We start from the raw sequence: 23,675 nt of genomic DNA on the forward strand, positions 1-23,675 counted from the left end.
ACCATCTAGTCTTCCTTTTTGCACCCCAGAAGAGACCCTTGTTTGTCCTATGCCAATGCAGGCAGGAAAAGAACAGCAGAGGAGACGGGAGTTAGAAAATGTCAGAAGCCACGCTCCAGCATCTAGCTCTATCCCAAGTCACTGTACAACTTAGGGTACTCTGACCTGAGAGGAACAGACATCCCAGCATTCGTGAGCCTTTCCTGGTGGCAGAGCTCTACTGAAGAGCACTCCCCGTGAACACTGACAAGAAGATAAAAGGCAAGGGTGAGGTGGAAAAACAAGGGAGAATCCCGGCCTCAGTCAATACCCTGTCAGCCCTCGCCATGATTCATAGAACCCAGCCTGTGCAGGAGCCTGGGACAGCCTCTCCACAGCCCCGAGGCTAAGGAACAAAGGGCATATTATCTGCTACTTCTACTTGACTTGCACAATTTGCTAATCATAAAGGGCTGTCCTCACCTGCTGCACAAAAGCAACATCATGAGGATGAGCTCACCCTTGCAGAATGGAGACCAAGCCATGAGGTTCCTGAGAACTCTGAGATTTAGCTACTTTGGCAGGTTGGCTGTGGTTGCTTCCATAGCCGGTTGGCTCTGAGTTTGAATCTCAACTTTATCTCCATTCCCTGGAGAACCAGAATCAGAGCTTCCATACCTAGCACAGCACAGCTTCTCTATTAAATGAGATGGTCCCACTACCACCGGGTAGACACTCCCTGAGTGCTCAACAGAGGACTCAGTTCTCACCATGGCCAACTGTTGCTCCATTCCCTACAACTATTGCCTAGCATCTAGTAGGCATCCGATTGTCTGATGATCCACAGATCCACAGACCTGTTGCAATCCCACTTCAATGCCATGTCTCCTTCCTAGATCATGTTCTCTATACAGTTAAAAGCAAATTAAAAGGCCTGTTGAAGTGTCTGGGAAAGGATGGCCAATCACCAGTAGAAAAATGATACATTTGTGAGTAGTACCAGGGACAGAGCGGTGGGGTCTCAAATTGTTATTTCCTACATTAAATTCTTCATTTGTCAGACAGATGGCTCCTACAATCTGAAACAGGTAGCCCTGGTTTGCTATGTTTTCATTCTTTTAAAAGATAGTCATTTATAGGCATACCCCCTCCCTTTTGGTAAATAAAGGAAGAAGGGGAAAAAGTTAAGGACAATTTGCTGGATGGTAAACAAAGCTTTGCAGCGGAAGGGATTGCTCCATCACAGCCCCCTGAATTTTTTTTGCCATGACACGCTTGGCTGCTGTCAGTCTCCGGCAGAAGGGTATGGAAAGTAACATGAATTCACAATCTGTTGAACTAGTTTTTTCTTTTTCTTTCCGGTCTGGGCAACAACTGGTTGTTTTAGAAATCAACTCTGACATCAATTTTCCAGACAATGTCTGCCCGACAGCCTGCATCTGAAAAGTGAGAATTTTTGATATGCAGCAGAATATAAAAGGGATGATGATGATGATCATCATCATCATCATCTGAATATTTCTACTGCAGCACTGTTAAAGCTGGTGACTAAGGGACCCTACATTGCAGCAGCTGCCACAAGCATGGGAGGGCTATAGGAACCTGGGTTGCATCTCTGGCTTCTGCCACCAAATTATAGTAGTGGCCTTCCTCTAGCAACGATGACAAGGAAAAATGTATCCAGACATTGGCACATGTTCCCGGGGAGGGGTGGGGGGCGGTAAATGCAACTTCATTCTCTTTGAGAACTGCTGGTCTATGTTAAACAAAGGAAACAATCTTTCTTTCTTTAAATAAAGAGTAATAGTGTCATTAAGGCCTCTGACAAATTCCTTAATACATTTTGCTGTGTGTGCACGTCCATGAATGTGTACATACATGTGTGTATGTCTATGTCTATGGAGGACAGAGGAAAATCTTGGTTATTGTTCATGCCTCAGGAGCCATGCACACTTGGTTTTTGAGACAGGATCTCTCATTTGCTTGGTGCTTGTCAAGGTTAGAGTGGCTGACCAGCAAGCCACCTCAGCACTGGGATTACAAGTGTGAACCATCATACCTGTTCCTTGTTCTGTTTTTTAAAGTGGGATTTTGGGGGGGTTGAATTCAGGTCCCCATGCTTGTAAAGAGAGCAAGTGCTGGACTAACTGTGCTGTTTCCTCAGACCCCCTTGACAGATACTTTAGGTGTAGTAAATTGACCTACATTATATACTCTCCTTCATGGAGAAACATGTTTAAGCTTCCATTGAAAAATATGTGACCATAACAGCTCATGCAATTCATCATTGTCCTAGATTTTAGCATGTAGGATGAAGAATTCCTATAGGATGCAGCTAAGAAGTAAGAGCCAAATATAGATAAAACTATCCATTTTTTGTAGGTTAACCTTGAGAGTGTGAGATTTGCACCCTTCCCTTCTCCCTTTATCATCTGACCCTGCACTGAAAGCAAACTTTGCTATGGAACAGTCTTGGCTGCCACACACAGGGCCCAAGCATGAAGAGATAAGTGTGTACTTCGCACTCCAGACTCTACTGTCTGAGATCATGAGACATCTGGAGCAGAAGGCCCCTGGCTTCTCAGAGATCACACTGTTTGAAAACAAAATCACACTGTATGACTAAAAGACTTTGTAATGTTTAATATTCCTAGACTAATCCTATTAAAAGATTTTACTCATATTTAATGCTAGTGAAAGATTTCATCTTGTTGCCAAAACTTCTTTACAAATATTACATTTATTAATTTGCACACATGTATGCATGTGAATGAATGGGTGTGCACATACCATGACATGTGTGTGGAGGTCAGAGGATGACCTGTGGGAGTCAGTTTTGTCCTTCTATCGCGTGGGTCCCAGGGAGGAAACTCAGCTTGTCAGGCTTGGTAGTAAGTGCTTTATTCGCTGAGCCTTCTTGCTGGCCTAGCAACATTTATTTTAGGCCGAGAAGCTTTTAGTAACAAAGCCAATGACATAGACATAAACTAACAGACAGAAATGATGACAAATCATTGCGTCCCTTAGGAAGAGTCGTGTGTGTGTGTGTGTGTGTGTGTGTGTGTGTGTGTGTGTGCGCGCGCGCTCGTGTGTGTTTGGTAGGAGGGCAAGAGAGAGAAAGGGGAGAGGCTGAAAGGTTTCCTTAAAGCTCAGGCAAACATCGTCTTATATTTATCTCCCTCTCCCACATCTCTTTCCTTATACCTGTGTGCCAACTCTCACCTCTTCCCTATACCACCTGACTTCACTATCTTCCTTAGGGTTTATTCCAACAACTCCCCGACTGGCATTCCTACATTATCATAGCTTTGGAGTGGAGACGAGTGGGGGCTTGCTCCCTGTCATCCTTCTAAGAGGCTAATTCTGACAGCTCCCCAGCCCAGGGTATTTGCACCTCCTATTGATATACCTGCAGTCCAACCCCCTGCATGTACTCCGACTAGCTTCCTAACCTAACCTGCAAAGACACCTTCCCTTCTATTCTACGAACCACAAACCTAACTGTGGTCACATTCCAAACCTTCAGTGTGTCGGCAGTGCATCTTCTGATTGTGTTTGCGGAAGACCCTCATCTCCCACCCCTGGACCAAAGCTCTCCTCCTTATTCCATGGATTGTAAGAAGTTGGCTTGCACCCGAGTGCAGCATCCCTGCCTGTCAGTGTAGTGAGGACCTGCCTCCGTGTGTTCCAGGGCATCTCTGAAAGGTGAGTGAGCTCCATTTAGTTGAACTAATTCACTGAGCCCTTAACGCTGCTCAGGCCTCTGTTAGACACTTATAAGATCATACAATATATCCAAGAGTGGCCTCAAAGAGCCTTTAGGAATGGGAGAATAAGCCAGGCATAGTGGCATGTGCCTTAGATCCCAGCATTTGGGAGGCAGAGGCAGATGGAACTCTGTGAGTTCAAGGCTAGTCTGGTCTACATAGTGAGTTCTAGAACAGCCAGGGCTATATAGTGAGATTCTGTCTCAAAAACAACAACAAACTGAACAAAGGAAGCAACAAAAGCCCTGAAATGGGCAGTAAGAGCTGGAGAAGTCCTGGGAACAAACTGCAGGGAATCTGAACAAGAGGGAAGACGAAGCCCCCTATGTGTGGGAGACTGGGAGAAGGTGTTGGAAGACAGCACAATTTGAGGGAGGAAGGCAGTCAGATAGTGGCTGGGATGGGTGCGTCTTCTACACAAGAAACAAGACAGCAAGCCGTGACAAAACCTGTATGAGCAATGTCAGCTTCATGGGGGACCTGAGAGTTAGTACTAGATGGAGTTTGTATTCCCATGGGAGGGAACCCTGGGAAAGTCTGGCCAGCAGTTAGGGTAACTAGAGCAAAAGTAACCTGGCATTCACATAGAACACTCGACGAGAAGGAAAGCAGGGTGAGGCAATCAGGTGGCTTTTGCTGGAACTGAAGAGAAACTGAGACTGGGCATGCATGAGCTTTGGAGTGGGAGGGAAGCCAGGGTGGACAGGACTGGAATTCTCACACAGGGCAGGCTGAGACAGTCTAATGCTTGCTGTGAAGAGCTACTGGAAGAAACAGTTGTCATCCGGGATGGCAACTCTCAGCTGAAGGACTAGAACAGTTCACATGTCTATATCCCACTGTGTTTCACTTCCTGACGACGACTTTTCATGTCCGAAGATAAAACACTCTGTGTTTGTTTTGCTTGTTTAACGCTCACCCATTGCCTTGAGTCACTGTGAGGGTCAGAGCCCAGGATGTTCTGTCAACCCATTCTGACGAGCTGGAGGAGGCTCTGCGTCACACACACCTACTGAAAACTAACATGCTAGTGTCTGAATCATCCCTTCTCTTGCATCACAGGGCAGCAGCGTGCATGCTATGCTTGGTTCATTGTTGCTCTGTGTCTATAGACAACTACTAGAAGGGTCAGTCTTCAGAGAAAGCCAGTGCTCCACTCCACTTTCCTGGGTAGTGAGTGAGTCATAAAGTCATGATTCTAATCCCAGGAAATGGAGCCCGGCAACTTCAGGAAGTTTTCCTAGCAGTGCAACTGGTCTGGAAGGTCTGTTTTCTACAAGAGAAAAAGCTCAGATTTGTTCCTAGGAGCTAAAAGGGAACCTTTGAAAAGATCAGAGGTATAAATCCAAAGTGGAAATCAAATTAGGAAGTGAGATGCGCATGTTTCTACTTGGGCTATAAACACTCCATTTACAGTGTGGTCACAGGCGGCTTTTCAAACTTTCTAGCCATATTAATCACATTATCTCATAGGTTACATTAGACTGGACTGGACTCAGCCCCTTCGAGCATCAACTTTCCACTGAATACCTGGACATAAGTAGAAGAGTCGGAGAGCAACAGCCTCTGAGTTCTGAGCGTCACATGCTACTCCAGTTCTGAACTGCACTTGCATGCCATCCTGTTCAGAACACCACATGCCACCCCTGTCCTGAACCCCATGTGTGTACACCCCTGTTTGAACTTCATGTGGATATCACCCCTGTCCTGAACCCCACATGCTACTCCTGTTTTAAACCCCACATGTCACCCCTGTTCTGAACCCATACCATCCCTGACATGAACTCCACATGCCACCCTTGTCCTGAAGCTCACTTGCCACCTGGTCTGAACCTCACATACCACCCCTGACCTGAACCTCACATACCACCCCTGACCTGAACCCCACATGCCACCCCTGTCCTGAACCCCACATGCCACCCCTGACCTGAACTCCACATGCCACCCCTGTCCTGAACCCCACATGCCACCCCTGTCCTGAACCCCACATGCCACCCCTGACCTGAACCCCACATGCCACCCCTGTCCTGAAGCTCACTTGCCATCTGGTCTGAACCCCACATGCCAGCCCTGTCCTGAAGCTCACATGCCAGCCCTGTTCTGAGCCCCGCATGCCAGCCCTGTCCTGAAGCTCACATGCCAGCCCTGTTCTGAGCCCCACATGCCAGCCCTGTTCTGAGCCCCACATGCCAGCCCTGTTCTGACTCCCATATGCCACTCCTGTTTTGAACCCCTCATGCCACTTCCGCTTTGGCCTAGAAGTGAATTTCTTTTGGTCCCAGAGTTTCTGTTTGTAGATACAGTAGACAACCCACAGGGTGAGCAAGATTATACAATTGGGAACAGCAACAGCAACCAAGTGATTCTATAGCCTGTATTAAGGGTATTTTATTAGTATTTACCAAGAAGAGGCACCTCAATGATGCCAAATAACTATGAGTGTATAGGCTCATAGTTTCCTCTCATATCTTCCATTAAAAACATTATACACATTTATCTTTTAATAACACTATCTTACAAAAATAAGGACAATTCCTATTACAATTGGGATAGCAATGTCACATCTAACAAAACCAGTAAAACAAGCCATCGATTTCCTTGGGTCATTATGACTGCTGCTGAGGAGCAGGCACTGAAGCCTGAGCCCACTCTCAGTGCACCCTGGGTTAGTATCTGAAGCAAAGAGAAGTGGATTAGCCATGCTGAAGCTATTTCAAGGGTTGATGGCAATCATCAATTTGTTGTTTTAGGAATGTTTGCATTATTGCCTTGAGTTGAGTGTGAATATCTCTCTGGTCAGTATGACCCTCATTCTAGCAGGAGTCCTGCCTTACTCTGGGGAAGAGGACAGGCTACCCAGAAATGCCAAGAGTTAAAACAGTCACACCTTGCAGGACCTCCCTCTCAATCCCCACGCTTCACGACAGTCACACCCGTCCTGAACCAAACACAAAAGTGGACAGTCTTGATGCCCTTTGCATCTTCACTTTGAAGGCTATGGATGGGGCTGTGTAAAACTAGAGTAAACAAACTTGTTAGCTTTTCTTTTGTCAACCTGTCTTCCGTTAAGCATGTCAGTGTGAGGCGTGAGTACTGCATCTCCTTCCTGCTGGACAATTCCTCAGACACCAGGCAAGTGGATTACTTAGTTTCTTTGTCTTTCTCTCCCTTGAGTTATTCCATTAACCTAGTAGAGCCTTGAGATTGCATTATTCTCTGAAAATGAAACAGCAAGAGCTTTTCATTTCTATGTCCTCTGTGTTCCTTTAGTACAAAAGTCTTGATGACAACCACTGGTCCTACTTGCTGTCTTCAGTGCCACTGCCTGCTAACTCCACTACCCATTAGCTTTCCCAGTTTTAGTCCTCGAGAATTCCCTGGTGAGGACCACCTGCTTGCTCAGTTGGTTTGCAGCAGATTCCTCCAATGCTGACTGAGACTGCAAGAACAGCAAGAGTCCATTCCTCTTAGAGAAGCGGGGTTGACTGCTGATGGTGTGCACAGTGAGAAGCTAAGAACTAACACTATCCACTGACATGGGGTGAGTGATGGGGAATATCCTTCTGTAAATATGTTTCTCTTTTGGTTGATGAATAAAACACTGTCTGGCCAATGAGGCAGGAAGACAGGTGGGACTAGGACCAGGAGAATTCTGGGAAAGGTAGGCAGAGGAAGCCCTCAACAGTCATCATGCAGGCCGCCAAAGGCTGCCAAAGGAATAACAGGTCCAAACCCTTCTCTAGAAGGGAAATACTTAGATTGATAAAAATGGGTTAATAATCAAGACAGAGCTAGCCAGTAAGAAGCCCTAGTAATCGGCCAACAGTTTTATAACTAATATAGCATCTGTGTGTTCATTTGGGGCTAACAGCTGCAGAACCGGGCAGGAAATCCAGCAACAGGTGAGCCCTGAGGAAGTCAACATACTAGCAAGTTCTAACAGGTCTAGGATGGACAGATGATCCTGTCCTCACACAAAGTGTATTCTATAACTTCCCAAGAGATTACAGCGGGAGAAACCCTGGAGCCACGTGGTCCCGGCTTCTAATCATACCTATTGGCTGTGTAAGGTCAGAGACTAAACATCCTAGGACCTCATTTGCATTTTTGCAAAATTCAAGGAAGGAGAGAAGAGACCTTAGTGGGTTTGCTGTGATAGCTGTGTGAAGCAATACAAGGCTTGGTGAATGGACTAGAGAACAATAAGCACTAACTGACTTTACCCATGTACTGTGGCTGAGCAATTCAATCATGGATGCTGCTTGCTTGTTTGATGTTAATAATTATTAATGGCCAGTCTGGCTGGGATAAATGTTCCTTGGCCTAGGATGTCAGTTCTCAGGGTTTTCAAAGGAAAGTTCATGATTTTTCATTTTTATCACCGATTTCCCCATTTTTTTAATCACTAATTGTATGCAGAGCAAGTATGCAAACTGTGGTTCAACACTAGCAGTTACTTTTGTAAACTTATGATTCATGCTAATTAAACTTGTAACTCGGGAGAATGAAATCATTTGTTTCAACATTCCCTTTTGTTCAGTAATTACAATTCAAGGTTATATTAGATAGCACACTATTATAATTTTGTCATGAGCTAGACACTGCACATGTCACTTCTTTAAAAACAGGCACTGCCACATAAATGCTGGTGTTTTGCTGAGCAGGGGCTGTGCAGACTGCATAAGCAAGTCTACCACACATGTATGGCAGCATCCCTTCTTTCTACATGGGGAGCAGCTCAGAGAGAAGACACTGAGATAATTTTAGTTTGTTAGAGATTGACCGGTTTTGCTGGAAGGTGGGAATTTAAAAACAGAAGCTAACGGCTGGAATTGACCTCAGATACTTATGTCCCAGGAGCAATCTGTTTATCCATGATGATAACAAGCAGTTCCTGGAGTGATTTAAGTTCTCATGAACACACTCAGAATTGCATTTCCTACCAAGGTGGGGGAGCACAGACACACATGCATCTCACACTCCAATCCATGTCTCCATCCCTTTCCTTCCCTTCCTGCTTTCTTTCCCGTCTACAGTGGGGATTGAAGCTTTGGCCTCACACATGTTAAACACATGCTCTGCCTCAGTGCTCTGTCCTTAGCCTGCTATTTACTTATAACTTTGAGATAGGGTCTTCTTAAGTGGCCCAGGCTAGCCTTGAACTCTGTGTGCACCCCTGAATTTGTAATGTTCCTATTTCTGCCTTCCCTCCTGAGTAGCTGGGATCACAGGCCTTGTCCTCTAGATCCAGGCTCACCTCTTTGGTTTCTTAAGCCATGTCTTGGTATGTTTTTGTTCTATTTTGGCTGATGTTGGTGTTTAGAATCAATGAGTCACTATGCAGTTCAGGCTGACCTGGAAATTGCTAAATATGACGAGGCTGACCTTGAACTCATGAACTTTCTACTTAGACTCCCTTACAAGCATGGGCTACCATGCTAAGCTGATAGTTTTCATTTGCTTTTCTTGAGAGGTGAGCAAGAAGACTCCCTTGCTTCAAAGGCCTCATGTGCAGTGACACAGAAAGCTAGATCTCCAGGCTGGATATGGTAGTGCACACCTTTAATCCCAGCACTTGGGAGGTTGAGTCCAGACTGGTCCACAGGATGAATTCATTAACAGCCAAGGCTATGTAGAGAGACCCTGTCTCAAAAAAATCAAAAACAAAACAATATACCAACGACCATGAAAAAAAAAAAAAAAGTTAGATCTACGACAACCTCTACAACATGGTCTCAGGGAAATCTCCACTACCCCAGTGATTCAGAGCTTGGGAAGATAAATACAATTTCCGATGGTATGATATAGCAAGGTCTTTGTGTGATCCTAAGTTTGGATGCAATTTAAAGAAAACATGTCAAACTGAGAACACTAAATTAAATTAGATTTAAGGCCGAGTGGGGTGGGTCACACAAAGGAGATGTACTTTCAAGGTAATAATTGGAGTCTGTTGGAAGACAGATGCAATTGTTACATAGCCATGTAAACTGTGAAATGAAAAATCACTCATCCTTATGAACCCTCAGCTAGAATAATGTAGTTGAAAGGCATTTAAAAACTTTTAGGGACAGATGTGTTCAGTTCGGTAAGCCAGGGAGAAAGAGGGGTAAGTGTGGGCACATGGGGTGACTGAGCAGGTCTGAATTTCCAGTTAGTTGTCTTAAGGATGCAGAATGCTGAGAGACTGGGTTCTGTGTTCCACGTTTCTCTGAAAACCTTGGCTTATCAGGCACTGATGGGAAGTTAGAAGGTTAAGATAAAATTCATCTGTGATGCCTTTTGAATGGAATTGTAGAGAGTGGCTACCTCTTTACTGAATATGACACAGCTCTTTCTATACTATTAACAAAACACCCAGTGCTGACTGCACACATCTTCTCTTGGAACTGACTGTTGGACCAAAAGAGCTCTGTTTCCAAGGGAAGTCTTTATTTGTCTGAAGCACATTGAATCATCAGGGAAGTCAGCACAAGGAGTCTCTTATAGCTGCCACATTGGAGTACAGACTTCAGGACACATTCAGTTCCTCTGTCTATACTGTAGGAAATTGTTTTCACATGAGAAGTGTCATGAAGTCTCTGTCACAGAATATGGGAGGATTTAGAATTGGGATTCTTAACATTGTTGAGTTTGAAACCAGATGTGGTGACACATGACCAGTAGTAATTCCAGGCTGAGGCAGGAGGATCTCAACTCAGATACCAGCCTCAAAACAAAACCAGAAAAAAAAAAAAAAAAAAAAAAAAAAGAAAAGAAAAGGAAGCATAGAATAGAGTTTCACCACTTTCTTGGATATGTATGGCTTCCTCGGCTGTACCCAAACACATGGAACTCCATTTACAAAGACCACAAAGTGAGGAGCGGTGCTTTTGTGCCTGGAAGCAGTATGCGGACTAAGGGAAGGCCTATGACCTAAGCCAGAAAGCAGGGCATGCTGGACAAGAACACAGAGAGCATGTAAAGAAATGGGCAAGTAACAGCAGCTTTTCCTTACAGCAGGGCGAAGACTGACAGAACTCCAATTCCCAGCACCCCACGGTAAACACTCCATTAGATGAACATGATCAGTGGCTGTGCAACGGTGCAGTGCCAGGGCAGGAAGCAGCAGAGCAGGGACAGCATAGCCAAAGCTTCCTCTTCCAACTTTCCAAGCAATGACCCTATGTTAGGAGTCAGTCCGACCATCCGTCCGTCCGTCCGTCCGTCCATCCATCCATCATCAATATCTATCTATCTATAGATCAATCATCTATCTATCTATCTATCTATCATCTATCTATCTATCTATCATCTACCATCTACCTATAAATAAATATAGACAGAGCAAAGAAATCAGACAACCCAGTGGTCAAAACTGCTATGATTAGTAACAGGCACGTGGCCATTGGCTCCCTTCAGTGGTTCCTGAGGAGGACATGGTCACATATATAGTGACCCTGTACAAAGTGCACCAGTGGAATCTGATCAGGAGGCAATAGTCTGTACTCTTTAAACCTGTCCACACCATACAGCACAAAGACAGCCAAGGAAGGGTGCCAGATGAAAACATGCTGACGAGACCTGGTCATGAAATGCACCAAGTGGTCTGATGCTATCCTGGGTACAAAAAAATGCAATAAAGGACACTAGTGGACTAGTGGCCACACTGGAACACGGGCTATAGATTACAGTGTCAAGTGTCCTGAATTTGCCACCTGTATGGCAGTTGTATTAGAAATGCATAGTGAAGCATTAGGGCATGCATGCTGTCTGCTCCAAAATATTCAAAGTAAGCACATGTGTATGTATGTCTGTATGCACATCAGGGCAGAGCAAACATGATAAAAACAATAAGTGAAAACATGAGATCAAAACGGGCCAAACTGAGTAAATGATAGAAGAATGAGGCATCAAGACAAAGTTTAGAAGAAGTTGCATCCAGAAATTCCCAAAACAGGACTGCCCCAAAAAGACCAGCAATAATGACAATACCAGCTAACATGCCAGTGTGGATGGGGGAAGTTCCACATGGCCTCAGCCCTAGATGAAGAGCTACAGGTAGCCAATAGCTGCCGAGAGATGGAGAACCAGGCTACTCCGGGAACAAGTGCCCACACATGTCCATACGAGCGATGCTACCTGGACTCAGTAGGATGAACATTCACATGTGAACGCACATACACACAGATATTCACATGCATATACATGTAACAACTAAAGGTGGGAACATAAATTTTGGAGGAGGCACATGGGAGGTAATGGAGGGAGAGGGAGGGGAGGGGAGGGAGTGATGTAGATACAGGGCTCACATATGAAGTTCTCAAAACAAAACTATTTCTAAAAAGCAAAGTGAAATAGATGAGAGAGAGAGAGAGAGAGAGAGAGAGAGAGAGAGAGAGAGAGAGAGAGAGAGAGAGAGAGAGAGCACCCAACCAAACAAAACCATGCACAGCAGCCTGGACAACATTGAAGGGTGTTGGTGCTCATCTGGCTTCAACACCAGAAAGCAAGCCATTGATTAGTCCAAGATAGGAGCAAGGAACTCCGAAGCATTTCATTGGGCTCTCTGTGGTGATCAGCATGGTTAACGTGTGTGGAGTACTCACTCAGAAGGTCTGAAACATGGTCTGAAAGGTGTTTAGCTTGCATAGCCTCCAGGCTTCTCTGGAAGAAAAGTGCTCTATCCCACTGGCACATTAAGAAACCAGGATGTGTCCAAACAATACTGAGAATGAGTAAGTGGCAGAAACCAAACGAGGCTGGTCACCAGGCTGGTGGGCTGTGCTACTGCTGCTGTGCTGAAGGTGTTTGTGAACTACTTATTAAAGCCTTCTCCAGGAATGGAAGAGAAATCCCAAGTTAGATGAAATCCTGAAGCCAAGGACACAATGGTAATACATGCCTGGGTAAGTATATTCCCCACTAATTACAGCCGGAGCTCAAATAAGCAAGAACAATGAAAGTGACAGCTTTTGTTCCCACATTGTGCTCTAACGCTCTTTCTACCAAGGGCTGAACTTTCTAATAAATCTCCTCTTGGAAACAGACTATGCCATTATAAAGTAAACAGGGTGCTGCATGCATATAACCCCAGATACTTGGGTAGGCTGAGGCAGGAGGAAGCCTTGGAAGCAGTGACACTCTGAAAAACTAAGAAAATGGTTTATAAATATGCCACCAAAACTACTTAAGTGATTGTACCAAAAGTAACAAATCTCTGTCTTAAAATGTAACCAAAACAAACTGCCTTCTTATTTGTTAGCACAGAAGACTGAAAGGGGAAAAAAATGAGGAAAGTCAGTAAACTTTGTCTTTGTAAACTTCTTTTTCTTTGTAGTATTGGGGATTAAGGTCAGGGCCATATACACCGGAGACAAATGTTCTACCAAGAGGCACTACAACCAGCCCTTTGCCGGTAAACTCTGAAATGCCTTCATGTGTCAAAAGATGTGGAACCCCAAACAAAAAGTCAGTATCTATCTGGACCTCCAAACTTCTACTCCAGCTTCTTGCTGAAGCAATTCAAGAAAAACAGCTCAGAAAGCTGGGCCTGACACTCATCACCAGCCACCCCTCCCTTTTGCCTAATGGTAAATGACATCATAAAGCACTTGGCTTTGTTTCAGGTTTCTCTTTCTTTAATTTGCTTTCTATTCATTAATGTAAAGTTGTATGATTTTAGTGTTTCTACTCCTCAGTTTAGCATTGGCAGTTCTACTTCATTAAAGACAATCCATAACTTTGCAACATGTAGTTTACAGGAACCATCAGTGGTTACCTGTGTGGCATCATTTCTCATACAGAGGGTAAGTGTCTGAACATGCCATAGCTTTCTTCCCACTGAGAGATGAATGGCTATCAATATAAAAGCATAAGATCAGAACATTTGTGTCTGTTGCTGGTTTGGGGGGGGGTGTCTTATCATTTGATACTGGATGTCTTTCTCCAACTTTAATTGTATTTTTAACCATGGAAAAACCTTGAAAATCTTGATGCCCATCTTATACAACCATTTAGACCTATGCAACCATTGAGACCAACTGAACTAGAATGTGCAGGATTCAGCAACCAGTCTTTCCAGTATCTTCTATTTGATTCCACTGTATAGCCAAGATTACAGTCCTTGGACTGAACACCCATTTCCACAAAGAAGTTTATCAATTGTAGACTGATAGAAAGAATGCTCAAGAAACTTTAAACATCTATCTTATTTGTTGAGTAATGTACAATCCAACTGGTCAGCAAAGGGAGGTATATGTGAACATAGAAAGTGACAACTGCATGAAGAGTCATGAAATGTATCAAATGAATATGACATGCAGGAAGCAGACCCAGAGCCAATCTGTGACGGAAGGCCTTCCCTACCAGAGAAGCTGCATGGCTGAAGGAGGTAACTCCAGCAGGGTGAGTGGGGCAAATGGGAAAATATTCAGTGTAGTCAGGAATAAGGAGGAGACTGACCCAGCTACAGGATAATGTCCACTCTTTAGAGCTGAATGATGGGAAAACCAGGCTAGAACTCTGTAGGTCCAAGACAAGGTAGAAGGAGTCTCCATTCAAAGCAGCCCTCTGGGAAGACTGATTTGACAGAGCCAATCACAGCCTAGGTAGAAACGTACAATGATGGCATTTACTCTTCAGTTTTAGTTTTCCATAAGGAGAAAAACCAGAATTGAGCCTGTTGAAAATAAAGTGGACCTTGTTTGGGTGGAAACTTGTGGAGGGGAATGTGGGCAACCTGAGGACCTGTCAAATTCCCTATTCCTATGAACACTGCTCCAGTTGCCTGGTCATAACCTCATGAACAAAGCACCTTCTACACGTTCTACCTACCTACCTTTTCCCATAAAGCCTACTCATAACTAAAGGTATGGTTGCTGTGGAACAATCTTTGTGTACACTATGAATATTTGTTGCTCTCATTTGTCTAATAAAGGATTGAATCGCCAATAGATGGGTAAACAGAGGTTAGATAGGACTTGTGGACAAAAAGAGAGCATGGGAAAGAAGAGGGCAGAGTCACAGGAGATGTAGAGAAGCAAGATGAACACGCTGAAAACAGGGACCACCACATGGTAGAGTGTACATAAAAGATACAAGTTAATTTGAGTTGTGTGATCTAGCTAGTAACAAGCCTAAGCTATCAGCTGGCCAATTATAATTATTAAGTCTCTGTGTGCTTATTTGGGATCTAGCCTGTGGTTCCCATGAAAGATTCCATCACAAAGATTCTCTTTCCTATAATATTTTTGAAAGGACTTTATTTTTTTTTTAAGTAAGAATCAAAAAGGTTACCAAAGCATTTGTTCAGTCATTAAATACTGTTTGAACAAATATCATTTGCTATCATTCTAGAATATGGAATGATTTCATTTCAAATAAATAATTTGCCTAGCATTGTAGACAAGTTTGTCAAAGCCAAAGGAGCAGTTGAGGTCTGCATAATCTTAGTTACTTAAAATCTATAGTTAAAATATCCTGCTATAACTTTTTAAAAATTACAGTAATAAATAAAAAAGTTAATAACCTTATGTGACAAACTTTAAAAATCAGACAGTTTATTTTTCAAAAACTGATTTATAAGCTACCCACACTCTAGGCTTATTTAAGCAAAATTTACTTATTTACACATCGCAAGTTCAATTCTCACTACAGAATCCACTCAAAAAAACCAAGTGCAAGGACATCCCTGAACTAATGGAGTTTAAAGTAAGGCGGCAAGGTGGGCATCATCCATGTTTAATACTCTAAACGTGCTAGACTCTAAACAACTAATTGAGAGGGGTGGCATGCCCACGTTATGTGGACATTTAAACAGATACTTTTAATACCAGGGTACTGTGCTCACTTGTGAAATGGCTCCTTGGGGGGTTGCTACATCCTGGCCACTCACAAAAGCATTGCTCAGATTGCACTCGGGTTACTCAGATGGACACACATGTGGGACTCATAGACTGGCTACACATAGACTCCAATACCAAGACCACAGAGAAGCCCTTCATGAAAAATTTTCACACCTAGCCCCATTACTTACAAATATCTATGACAAAATGGAGCCATCATTGATTAAAAATAATAATAATAATAATAACCACACAGAAATGTTTAGTTCTTTTAGTAGTGTGCCCTCTAGTTGGTATTATAAGAAGAAAACCAGCTCTTTAAATCCCCTGCTCTCTCTGCTTGTCTTGCTAAGTCTTACCTGCATAATGTACGGGGATCTCTATCTTTGGCCCAATGACATAGTGACCTTCCTCCAGGCTGTGGGCAGTGATGGTGGTCCACTGCCGACATGAATGGATCAGTAGGTAGTCATTCTCTCGCAGCCCTTCCACGCATTCTCCTAGGAAATACAATTTCATATAAGAAAGTTGGAATTCATACTGCTTACTCCATAGCCTACAGTGAAATTTCTTTAGTTTAAACTTGTATGGGCTTGGGGAGATGACGCAGCCAGGAAAGTACTTGTCATCAAGCCTAGGACCTAAGTTCAGTCCTCAGCCAGCACCAGGGAGGCAGAGGCAGGAGGGTCTCTGGTGCTTACTGACCAGGCAGTCTAGCCAATGAACAGGCTCCTGGCCACTGATAGATCGTTTCAAAACATATGGTGGCTCTCTAGGTGTTCCTGGTTCCAATGGAGCTGGGGGCTGTGGGAGCCTAGACCACAAGGATTTAGGGTTTAGTTGGCCCCATTTCTCAAACAAACAAAACAGGGTTTAACATAAGGGGAGAAAGGTGGCATTACCTTCCAGCCCCCCCCCTCACTTTATTAACAAATTGACAACTCAAAACACAATATAAATTCCGTGAGTCTGAAAAAAAAAGGGAAATAAAGAAAAAAGTGTTTCCAAACTAAGTAGAATATTATATTCAGGGTTCCATACAGACATTTTCCATTTATTTGGCATAATGGTATCCACATACGTCATCATATCTAAATGGCCAAGGCTTGATGACAAATATCATTCAGTGCCTACAGCAGGCACTGCACAAATGATGTGTCATTTCATGTAAGACATCATTACTAAGAAGGCATTGTGCCTTCCCAGATGAGGTAAACAAAGATCCAAATGCAGTTATGTGTCTAAACTTACAGGTTTAATGAGTGGAAAAGTGGGACTCAAATGTAGACCAGAAGGGTGCCAAAGCTTAGCTCTTTAGCACTACAACAAAACTATCAAAACTAAACTTTGGTCTGTTGAAGAGTGCTTGACACTAAATGCATATATTTCCTTTCAAGTCCCACGCATCCATCCGCCAGCTCTCTCTGGCCTGCCACCAACCCTCCCAATCAATTAAGCATAATGAAGCTTTATAGCATCCAAATGAAATTATTTCTCATTTTAATGCTCTCTGAAGTACCTTTTTAGTCTTCTGAAATGATGACAAACTATTTCAAAAAGGAAATCCACTCCTTGAAATGTAAAAGATGTTTTTCAGATGCTGACAAAATCCAGCTCATTAATTCTGGGTTAGTCATTTCAAATGTCCAATGAAAACATCTGCAGAGGTTAATTCCTTCGTAGGGAAGACAGCCTTCTCATTTTTCATGTTAACTTTACTACAACAATTAAGAGTTATTAGTGATGTAATTGTATGTTTTGAAATGGTGTTCGCAGACCTCTCTAAAATGAAAAGATTCAGTACTTTTCCAATCATTAATGAAGGCAGTAATGACTGCTTGGTTGTTCCAACCATAAGCTAACTAACTGGCTTCTAAACCAATACCATGATGATCTTTGAAACAGTTTTAATGCAAGTGTATTTTATCTTTGTTAAATACTTTATTTAGAGGGTGGGAATGACCTGGAAGTAGTGCTCATTAGCAGATGGGAAGGTTTGATTCATGGCAGGGGTAGGGTGGGGTTCCCAGACTCCCTTGCACCCCATGCTTTGGGAGGACTAGGCTATTTCATAATAACACCTCCTGGGGCATTCTTTAGTTCTTTGCATTCCTTTGGCATATGAAAACAGGAAGGAAAGCTCTAGATGCTCTGCTCCAAAGGAGATAACAATCAGTATCTTCCAGGGCAGCCCCCGGGAAGGCAGAGCATGCAGCGAGTGTTCAGCAGCACTGTGCCCACCTCCACTGTGTGGTTTCTGGCAGGACCTCTGCTTCTCAATGACAAGATGAGTGACACACTCCTACTTCTCAAAGAACACATGGTGACAGAGAATGGAAGGTATCACGACCAAGTCTGATTCGGTAAGACCGATCAGAGAACATCAGCCATTAGCTTCTGGTTTGGGGCTAAATGTTAACCCAACATTGTAAGTTTAGCTCATGCTATTCTTTAGTAGGGAAGGAAATGACCTTCAGAGAAGTCAAGGATTTTGCTTGGAGGTGTACAGGTAGTGAGTGGGAGACTTTTATTTTGGAGACTCTATATTTCTTCCCAATCTGCTCCCATGACATTGGCCCGTACCTAAAAAACCACTGCAGTAACCCAGACAACAGGGAGAAGTTGCCCATGGGTTTCCAGGTTCATTCATTTACTCAGCCAGTACAACCAGCATGCTTCTGAGCATTTGGGACTCTTACATCAGCGAACAAAACAAAGGCATTGGTATCCAGCAGGGAGGAGACAGTGAATACTCCATCCCCAGTGAATCATATGAGAGGCATTGTGGGAAACAGAAAAAGTTTGCTAAAGGGATCATGAAAGTATTAGAAAGAGGTCTCAGATGTCTGAGGGGGCAGTCTGCATACTTATTAAATTTCAAAATATTCCTTATTCATTTGTCTAACAAACGTTTATTTTTGTTTACTTATTTACTAGCTTAATTTATTTTGTGTGTGTTTATGCATGTTGGTGCACATGTGCCATGATGTCTGTACTCACTTTATTTGTATTCCCTTTTTTATTTCTGGGAGCAGACAATGGAGGAGTTGGCAGAAATATAGAGGAGAGTTGGTAAGAAGCCCGCAGTGTGTAATTTGGTGGGAAGGAGCACAAGAACTAAGCTGGTGGAAGAGATACACATCGAGACTGGACCTGGAACATCAGCAGAGACTAAGGGAGAACAGAGCCTCTCTGCTTTCTCTGTGATGGATGAGCTGGGCATGGAGAAGAGGAGACGGGAGCCTTCCAGGAGCTGGGAATGAACACCAGCACTCCGGGAATACGAATCTGGGATCTTACAGAAGATGCATTGGTGAAGGGAGAAAACCGAGCCCTGGGGCCCACATGGGAAACTTGGGGGGAGCATGGACTGCCTCTCAGGGATGGGAGAAAAATGCCATTTTCAGCAAGTAAATTGTTGTATCATAAAGAATGTTTTAATTTTATTCCACAGCGGGCTCTAAAGTGGCACCCAAAATACAACTGCAGTCAAGTTAATCAAAATGGAAACATAATGTTCAGTCCGGCAGCTTGCTGCTGTAGTAAAAACTAGTAAGAGGCTCACAATGGCTTTCAGAGCCATAAAGTAGGAAGGAAGCAATGCCTATTTTTGAGCTTACATCTTATTTTATTTTTTTAACAACTGATCTGTGTGCCTCCTTTAGGCAAAATAAGGTTCATGAAAGTTGTCTAGAAATAAAACAATACAATAACTTAAAATATCCCTGGGTAGGTCGCTAATAAAGATATGGAATTAAATGAATTCATAAGGCAAACATCTTTTGTGATATAATTATCCTAGTGCTTAACGACTATGTATAATGTACTAAAATTTAGCTCAATGTTGTAGTAATAAGAAGCCTAAAGGAAGGAGGTGTTACATTCCAAAATATGCAAATCCTGAAATTATTCTGCCTGCTTCAGGATATACCCCATTTGCTTGTTTTGACCTTGTTCCCCTCAACAGGAATCCATAAATTCCTTTTATGATATCCATTCTTTTTTTTAAACACTGAGTAACTTCAAAGTAAGGCTGCTTTAAAATAAGGCTCAACTTCAAAATCCAAAATAATCATTTATGAGTTAGACATTGAAAATGAGTAATGACCCCTCTGCCTTTTGGACTATGATGCGGGATATCCTTCTGTATATATGTTTCTCTTATTGGCTAATGAATAAAATCTGTTTGGCCAATAGCCAGGCAGGAAGGACAGGCAGGGCTATGAGAGGAAAGAGGAGGAGGTAGAGAGAGGCCGCAGAGAGACACCATGCTGCTGACAGAGTAACATGGCAGGTTACGGATAAGCCACAGCCTCGTGGCAATATAAAGATTCATAGAAATGGGTTAATAATTAAGACAGAGCTAGCCAATAAGAAGCCCTAGCCATCGGCCAACAGTTTAATAATGAACATGTCTCTGTGTGCTTATTTGGGGATGAAGGGTGGCGGGACCTGGTGGGACAGAAACCTCCATCTTCTCTCCCAAATCATTGTCACCTTCCCTCAGTGCCTTCCCCCTTCACCATCTCTGTCACCTGCCTCAGTGTCTCCGCCTTCACCAATTATTACAGAGGCAGAAGAGACTCAGCCTTAGCCTGCTCCTCCTCTCCCTCCTTCACAATCCTGCACCAGGGCTCCCTGTGCTACACGTAGCACTCCGGTGCATGACATCAGCTGCTAATTTCTACATGGAGCAGCTACTTTCCACACCTTTCTGAATGGATGCCTCTCTGCTGGCTATGTGTATACAACACACAGTCACTCAGTGATGGTGATAGATGACTATGTTCTATGTTCCAGGTCCTGGCAACACATTAGTGAGTAAGCCAAATGAACAGAGCCGACCTTCTGGGCCTTCTACCTTATTTTTTCCTCTTCTCGCTTATTTAAATATACCTATAATAAAGACAAATTAAAAGCATAGTATCCTATTGTTCTATTCACATGTCTTCAAAGGTTTCCATTCATCCCTGGACCAAAACAACCTTGTGTTCCTGCCCTACATTAACTTCCAAAGCGTTCTTTTCTGTTCAAATACTTGCTCCACTCTTATGTAACAACTGGTCCCTGATTTCACTTTCATTCTCTTTATATTCTCACCTCTATATGCCCAGATCCTCCCCTATTGTTCTTAAAAAAAAAAAAAAAAAACTTGAATGCCACCTACATGAATATTTTCCCATCTCAAGCCTAATCCTAACTAAAAATCAAGCCTAATTTTATTAATTTAAGTCACAATAATTTTTGTAGCTTTGCTTATAGTCTATGCTGGAATAGTACATTTATTTTAGAGTCAACTTTTTATTTAGAAGTCAACTTTTGAATGTATGTGCATAAATGTGCAGATAAAATTATAATGAAGACATTTAAAATTTTGTCTTCTGATGGCCATGGTGTTATTCCTTCCAGTACCTGGAAGCCTCAGGCAGGATTCTAAGTTGCAAATTAGCCTTGGCTATATAGTGAGTTTAAAGGCAGCCTAGGCTACATAGCTAGACTATTTTCAAAACAAAAATGAGAGGGTCATATACTCATCAGGTTTAAGGAAACTGGTTTTAGGGGTTACAGAGAAAAGATATTCAGGACTATAAACAAAAATGTCCTTGTGGCAGTGCATCTCACCAAATCCCACAGAATGCAACAGAGGCCACACAAGGGTTTTACTGTGCCTTAAATATTCCAATGTAAGTGTCTTTATTTGGAATACTGTGTTCTGTGTTGGATCATAACCTATTATGCACCTCATAACTACATTAGCTTTGCACATCAATACAGCTAAATATATCTGAGTTACAGCACAGCCATCTTCTAGTACGTGTGAAGTATTTGGGGTGGTTCTGAATCAGTTCAGAGTTACACAACACTTCCCACAGTAGAACACAAGTATGTCAAATCTTTTTTTAAACAGAAAAGTGGAGAACAGAGTAAATATTTTAAGTCATCTCTAATAAAAAAAATTCTGTAATTTGCAATGTTCCAGAATCTAGTATTTTTTTTTTTTTTCAATGCTACTATGATGTCGCAAGTGGAAAATTCTACATATGACCTTGTATGAGAGTTGTAGTGAAAATATTAGTGAACTAAAATTCCTTTCAGGCTGTGTATACAAGGTGTATATAAGATGGAAATGAATTCTGTGTTTAGACTTAGGTTCTAAGAAATACCTGCAGATATCACAAAATCTGGAAAAGAAACTACAAGAGTCTGTATACCTGGACTCTGATGAGTAAACAAGTCTTAATATTAAATCTTGTGACTTAGTTTTCTTTTAATGTTAGGATAAAGCCAAAATAAAAAAAACCCAACAAAACAAAACAAAAACAAACAAACAAACAAAAAACCCCACAGACACACAGATACATCCATGTTGGATTTTTTTTTTTATTTTGGCATGTTCCTAAGTTAGAACATATTCTAAGTTAACCGAACCAAAAAAAGGCCAAACCCATGTGATTTTAATAATTCCCTGAATTGTGAGAACTGTATGACACTGGCAACTATAAAATTAAAGCTTATTAGCACATTCACATTTGTTTTCTTTGTTCTGGTGCTGGGTTGAGAAGGGCTGTAACTCCTTAGCAAATGCTTTACTCCCTCCAACTCCCAGAATTCCTGACCTTACACAGCAAATACATAACCATACATGCAGGTTCATTTTTTTGTAAGTTTGCTTTTATTTCTTGTTAACTTCATTTGGTCTCAGCAGCTTTACAGAACTCTGACGATGACGGATACTCATACCCATTGACAGATAATAAAGCCCCAACTGAAATATGCTGATTTGTTTAGCTTTTGCAATGAGAGTCAATCACTGGAGCTGGCATTTCTACTTACTGTCAACATAAACTGGTCCTGATGTCTGCTTAAATTAATCAACAATGCTTACATAAATTTTTTTCTACAGTTTCCTTGTTGATGCTCATTACAAATCTAATTTAATAGCTGCGACTTGTCCTTTTTTCCCCCCCAACAAACAAAAGGAAGCTGGTCAAGTGACAGCATTATATTTGGGAGTTTCTCACTACTGAATGAACACTGTGACATTTTAACTGTGTGTTTATTCGATGGTACAGCCTTTTCCACACAGCAGGGAATAAATTAAATGTCTACATCTTTTCTTACAACTTAAAAATAAAAATACCTTCAATGTCAGGGGCTAACCACCAAATACATTTGCTCTTCTTTCTAGGTATACAAAAGAGTAAGGCACCTTACTCCCTGCCCAGGCAGCTAGCCTGCTCAGACTCCTGAGGTCTGGCCAATGGTGAGTAAGCACAAATGACACTGCCTACTTCCTGCCTTGGCCACACCCATAAAGGCGGTTCACAAGTCCTGTGAGAAATATTGATTCCAGGAGCACCTGGAACAATCCAAAGATAAGGCGGTGCCAGCTGCCTGGCCTTCTTAATTAATATCATGTAGGACAAACTACCTATTGCATGGCTGAACACACACATGGCCTGAGAAACAGCCTTCTACTGGGGCCTTACACTAGTGTCAACTCCAGTATTCCCTTTTGTTACCACAGTTACAATCCCTGAAGCAAAGTGTCTATCAGCATAACCTTCAACACTGGCAGTCTCCCAGTTACAGTACCCAGAAAGGCTTGTTACCAGTAGCTACTCTAAGTGTTCTGCATAAATATAAACTTCTCGGCACTTTGAAAGGGTAGTTGATTTCATTCTATAATTTGAGGAATATAACGCAATGTGAGCTAACTGGCATCTTTGAATATTTTGAGTGAAGGAGGTCTTCACAGAGTCACTGTCTTCCAGACAGGAAACTGTAGCATGTACCTGTGATATCTCTGTCCCAAAGGACTATACACACAATGATGGAAAGACACCTGTGGGGAAGGGAAAGAGATGACAACACAACAAAGTCGCCAGAGGAGTCCAAGAGCAACCACAAAATTCAACAGTACAATGCTGCCTATGTAGAGAAGATAGTAAGGGGCTCCAAAGAGGACACAGCAGAAAGGGAGGGGAATTCTCAAAGAAATAACTAATTGGCAAGTAACCATCAAGAGGGAAAGTCATAAAGCGGTCAAGACAGATGTGGTCACATCTGTCACTGGAGCACAGGTAATAGTCGGAAATCAATGGGA

At 42.6% G+C, this 23,675-nt stretch overlaps 1 protein-coding gene across 1 annotated transcript in view; it reads right to left on the bottom strand.

Moving 5' to 3' along the window:
• The window catches only part of Garem1 (GRB2 associated regulator of MAPK1 subtype 1), a 161,556-nt gene that overhangs the window by 88,867 nt on the left and 49,014 nt on the right, over nucleotides 1-23,675 (bottom strand). Inside the window, exon 2 of the mRNA XM_051202265.1 lies at nucleotides 15,928-16,068. Coding sequence (XP_051058222.1) covers nucleotides 15,928-16,068 — 141 coding nt within the window. The remainder of the gene's footprint in view (nucleotides 1-15,927; nucleotides 16,069-23,675) is intronic.

This window comes from Phodopus roborovskii, unplaced genomic scaffold (genome assembly GCF_943737965.1).
Source record: "Phodopus roborovskii unplaced genomic scaffold, PHOROB, whole genome shotgun sequence".
In the NCBI taxonomy this organism is placed as follows: domain Eukaryota; kingdom Metazoa; phylum Chordata; class Mammalia; order Rodentia; family Cricetidae; genus Phodopus; species Phodopus roborovskii.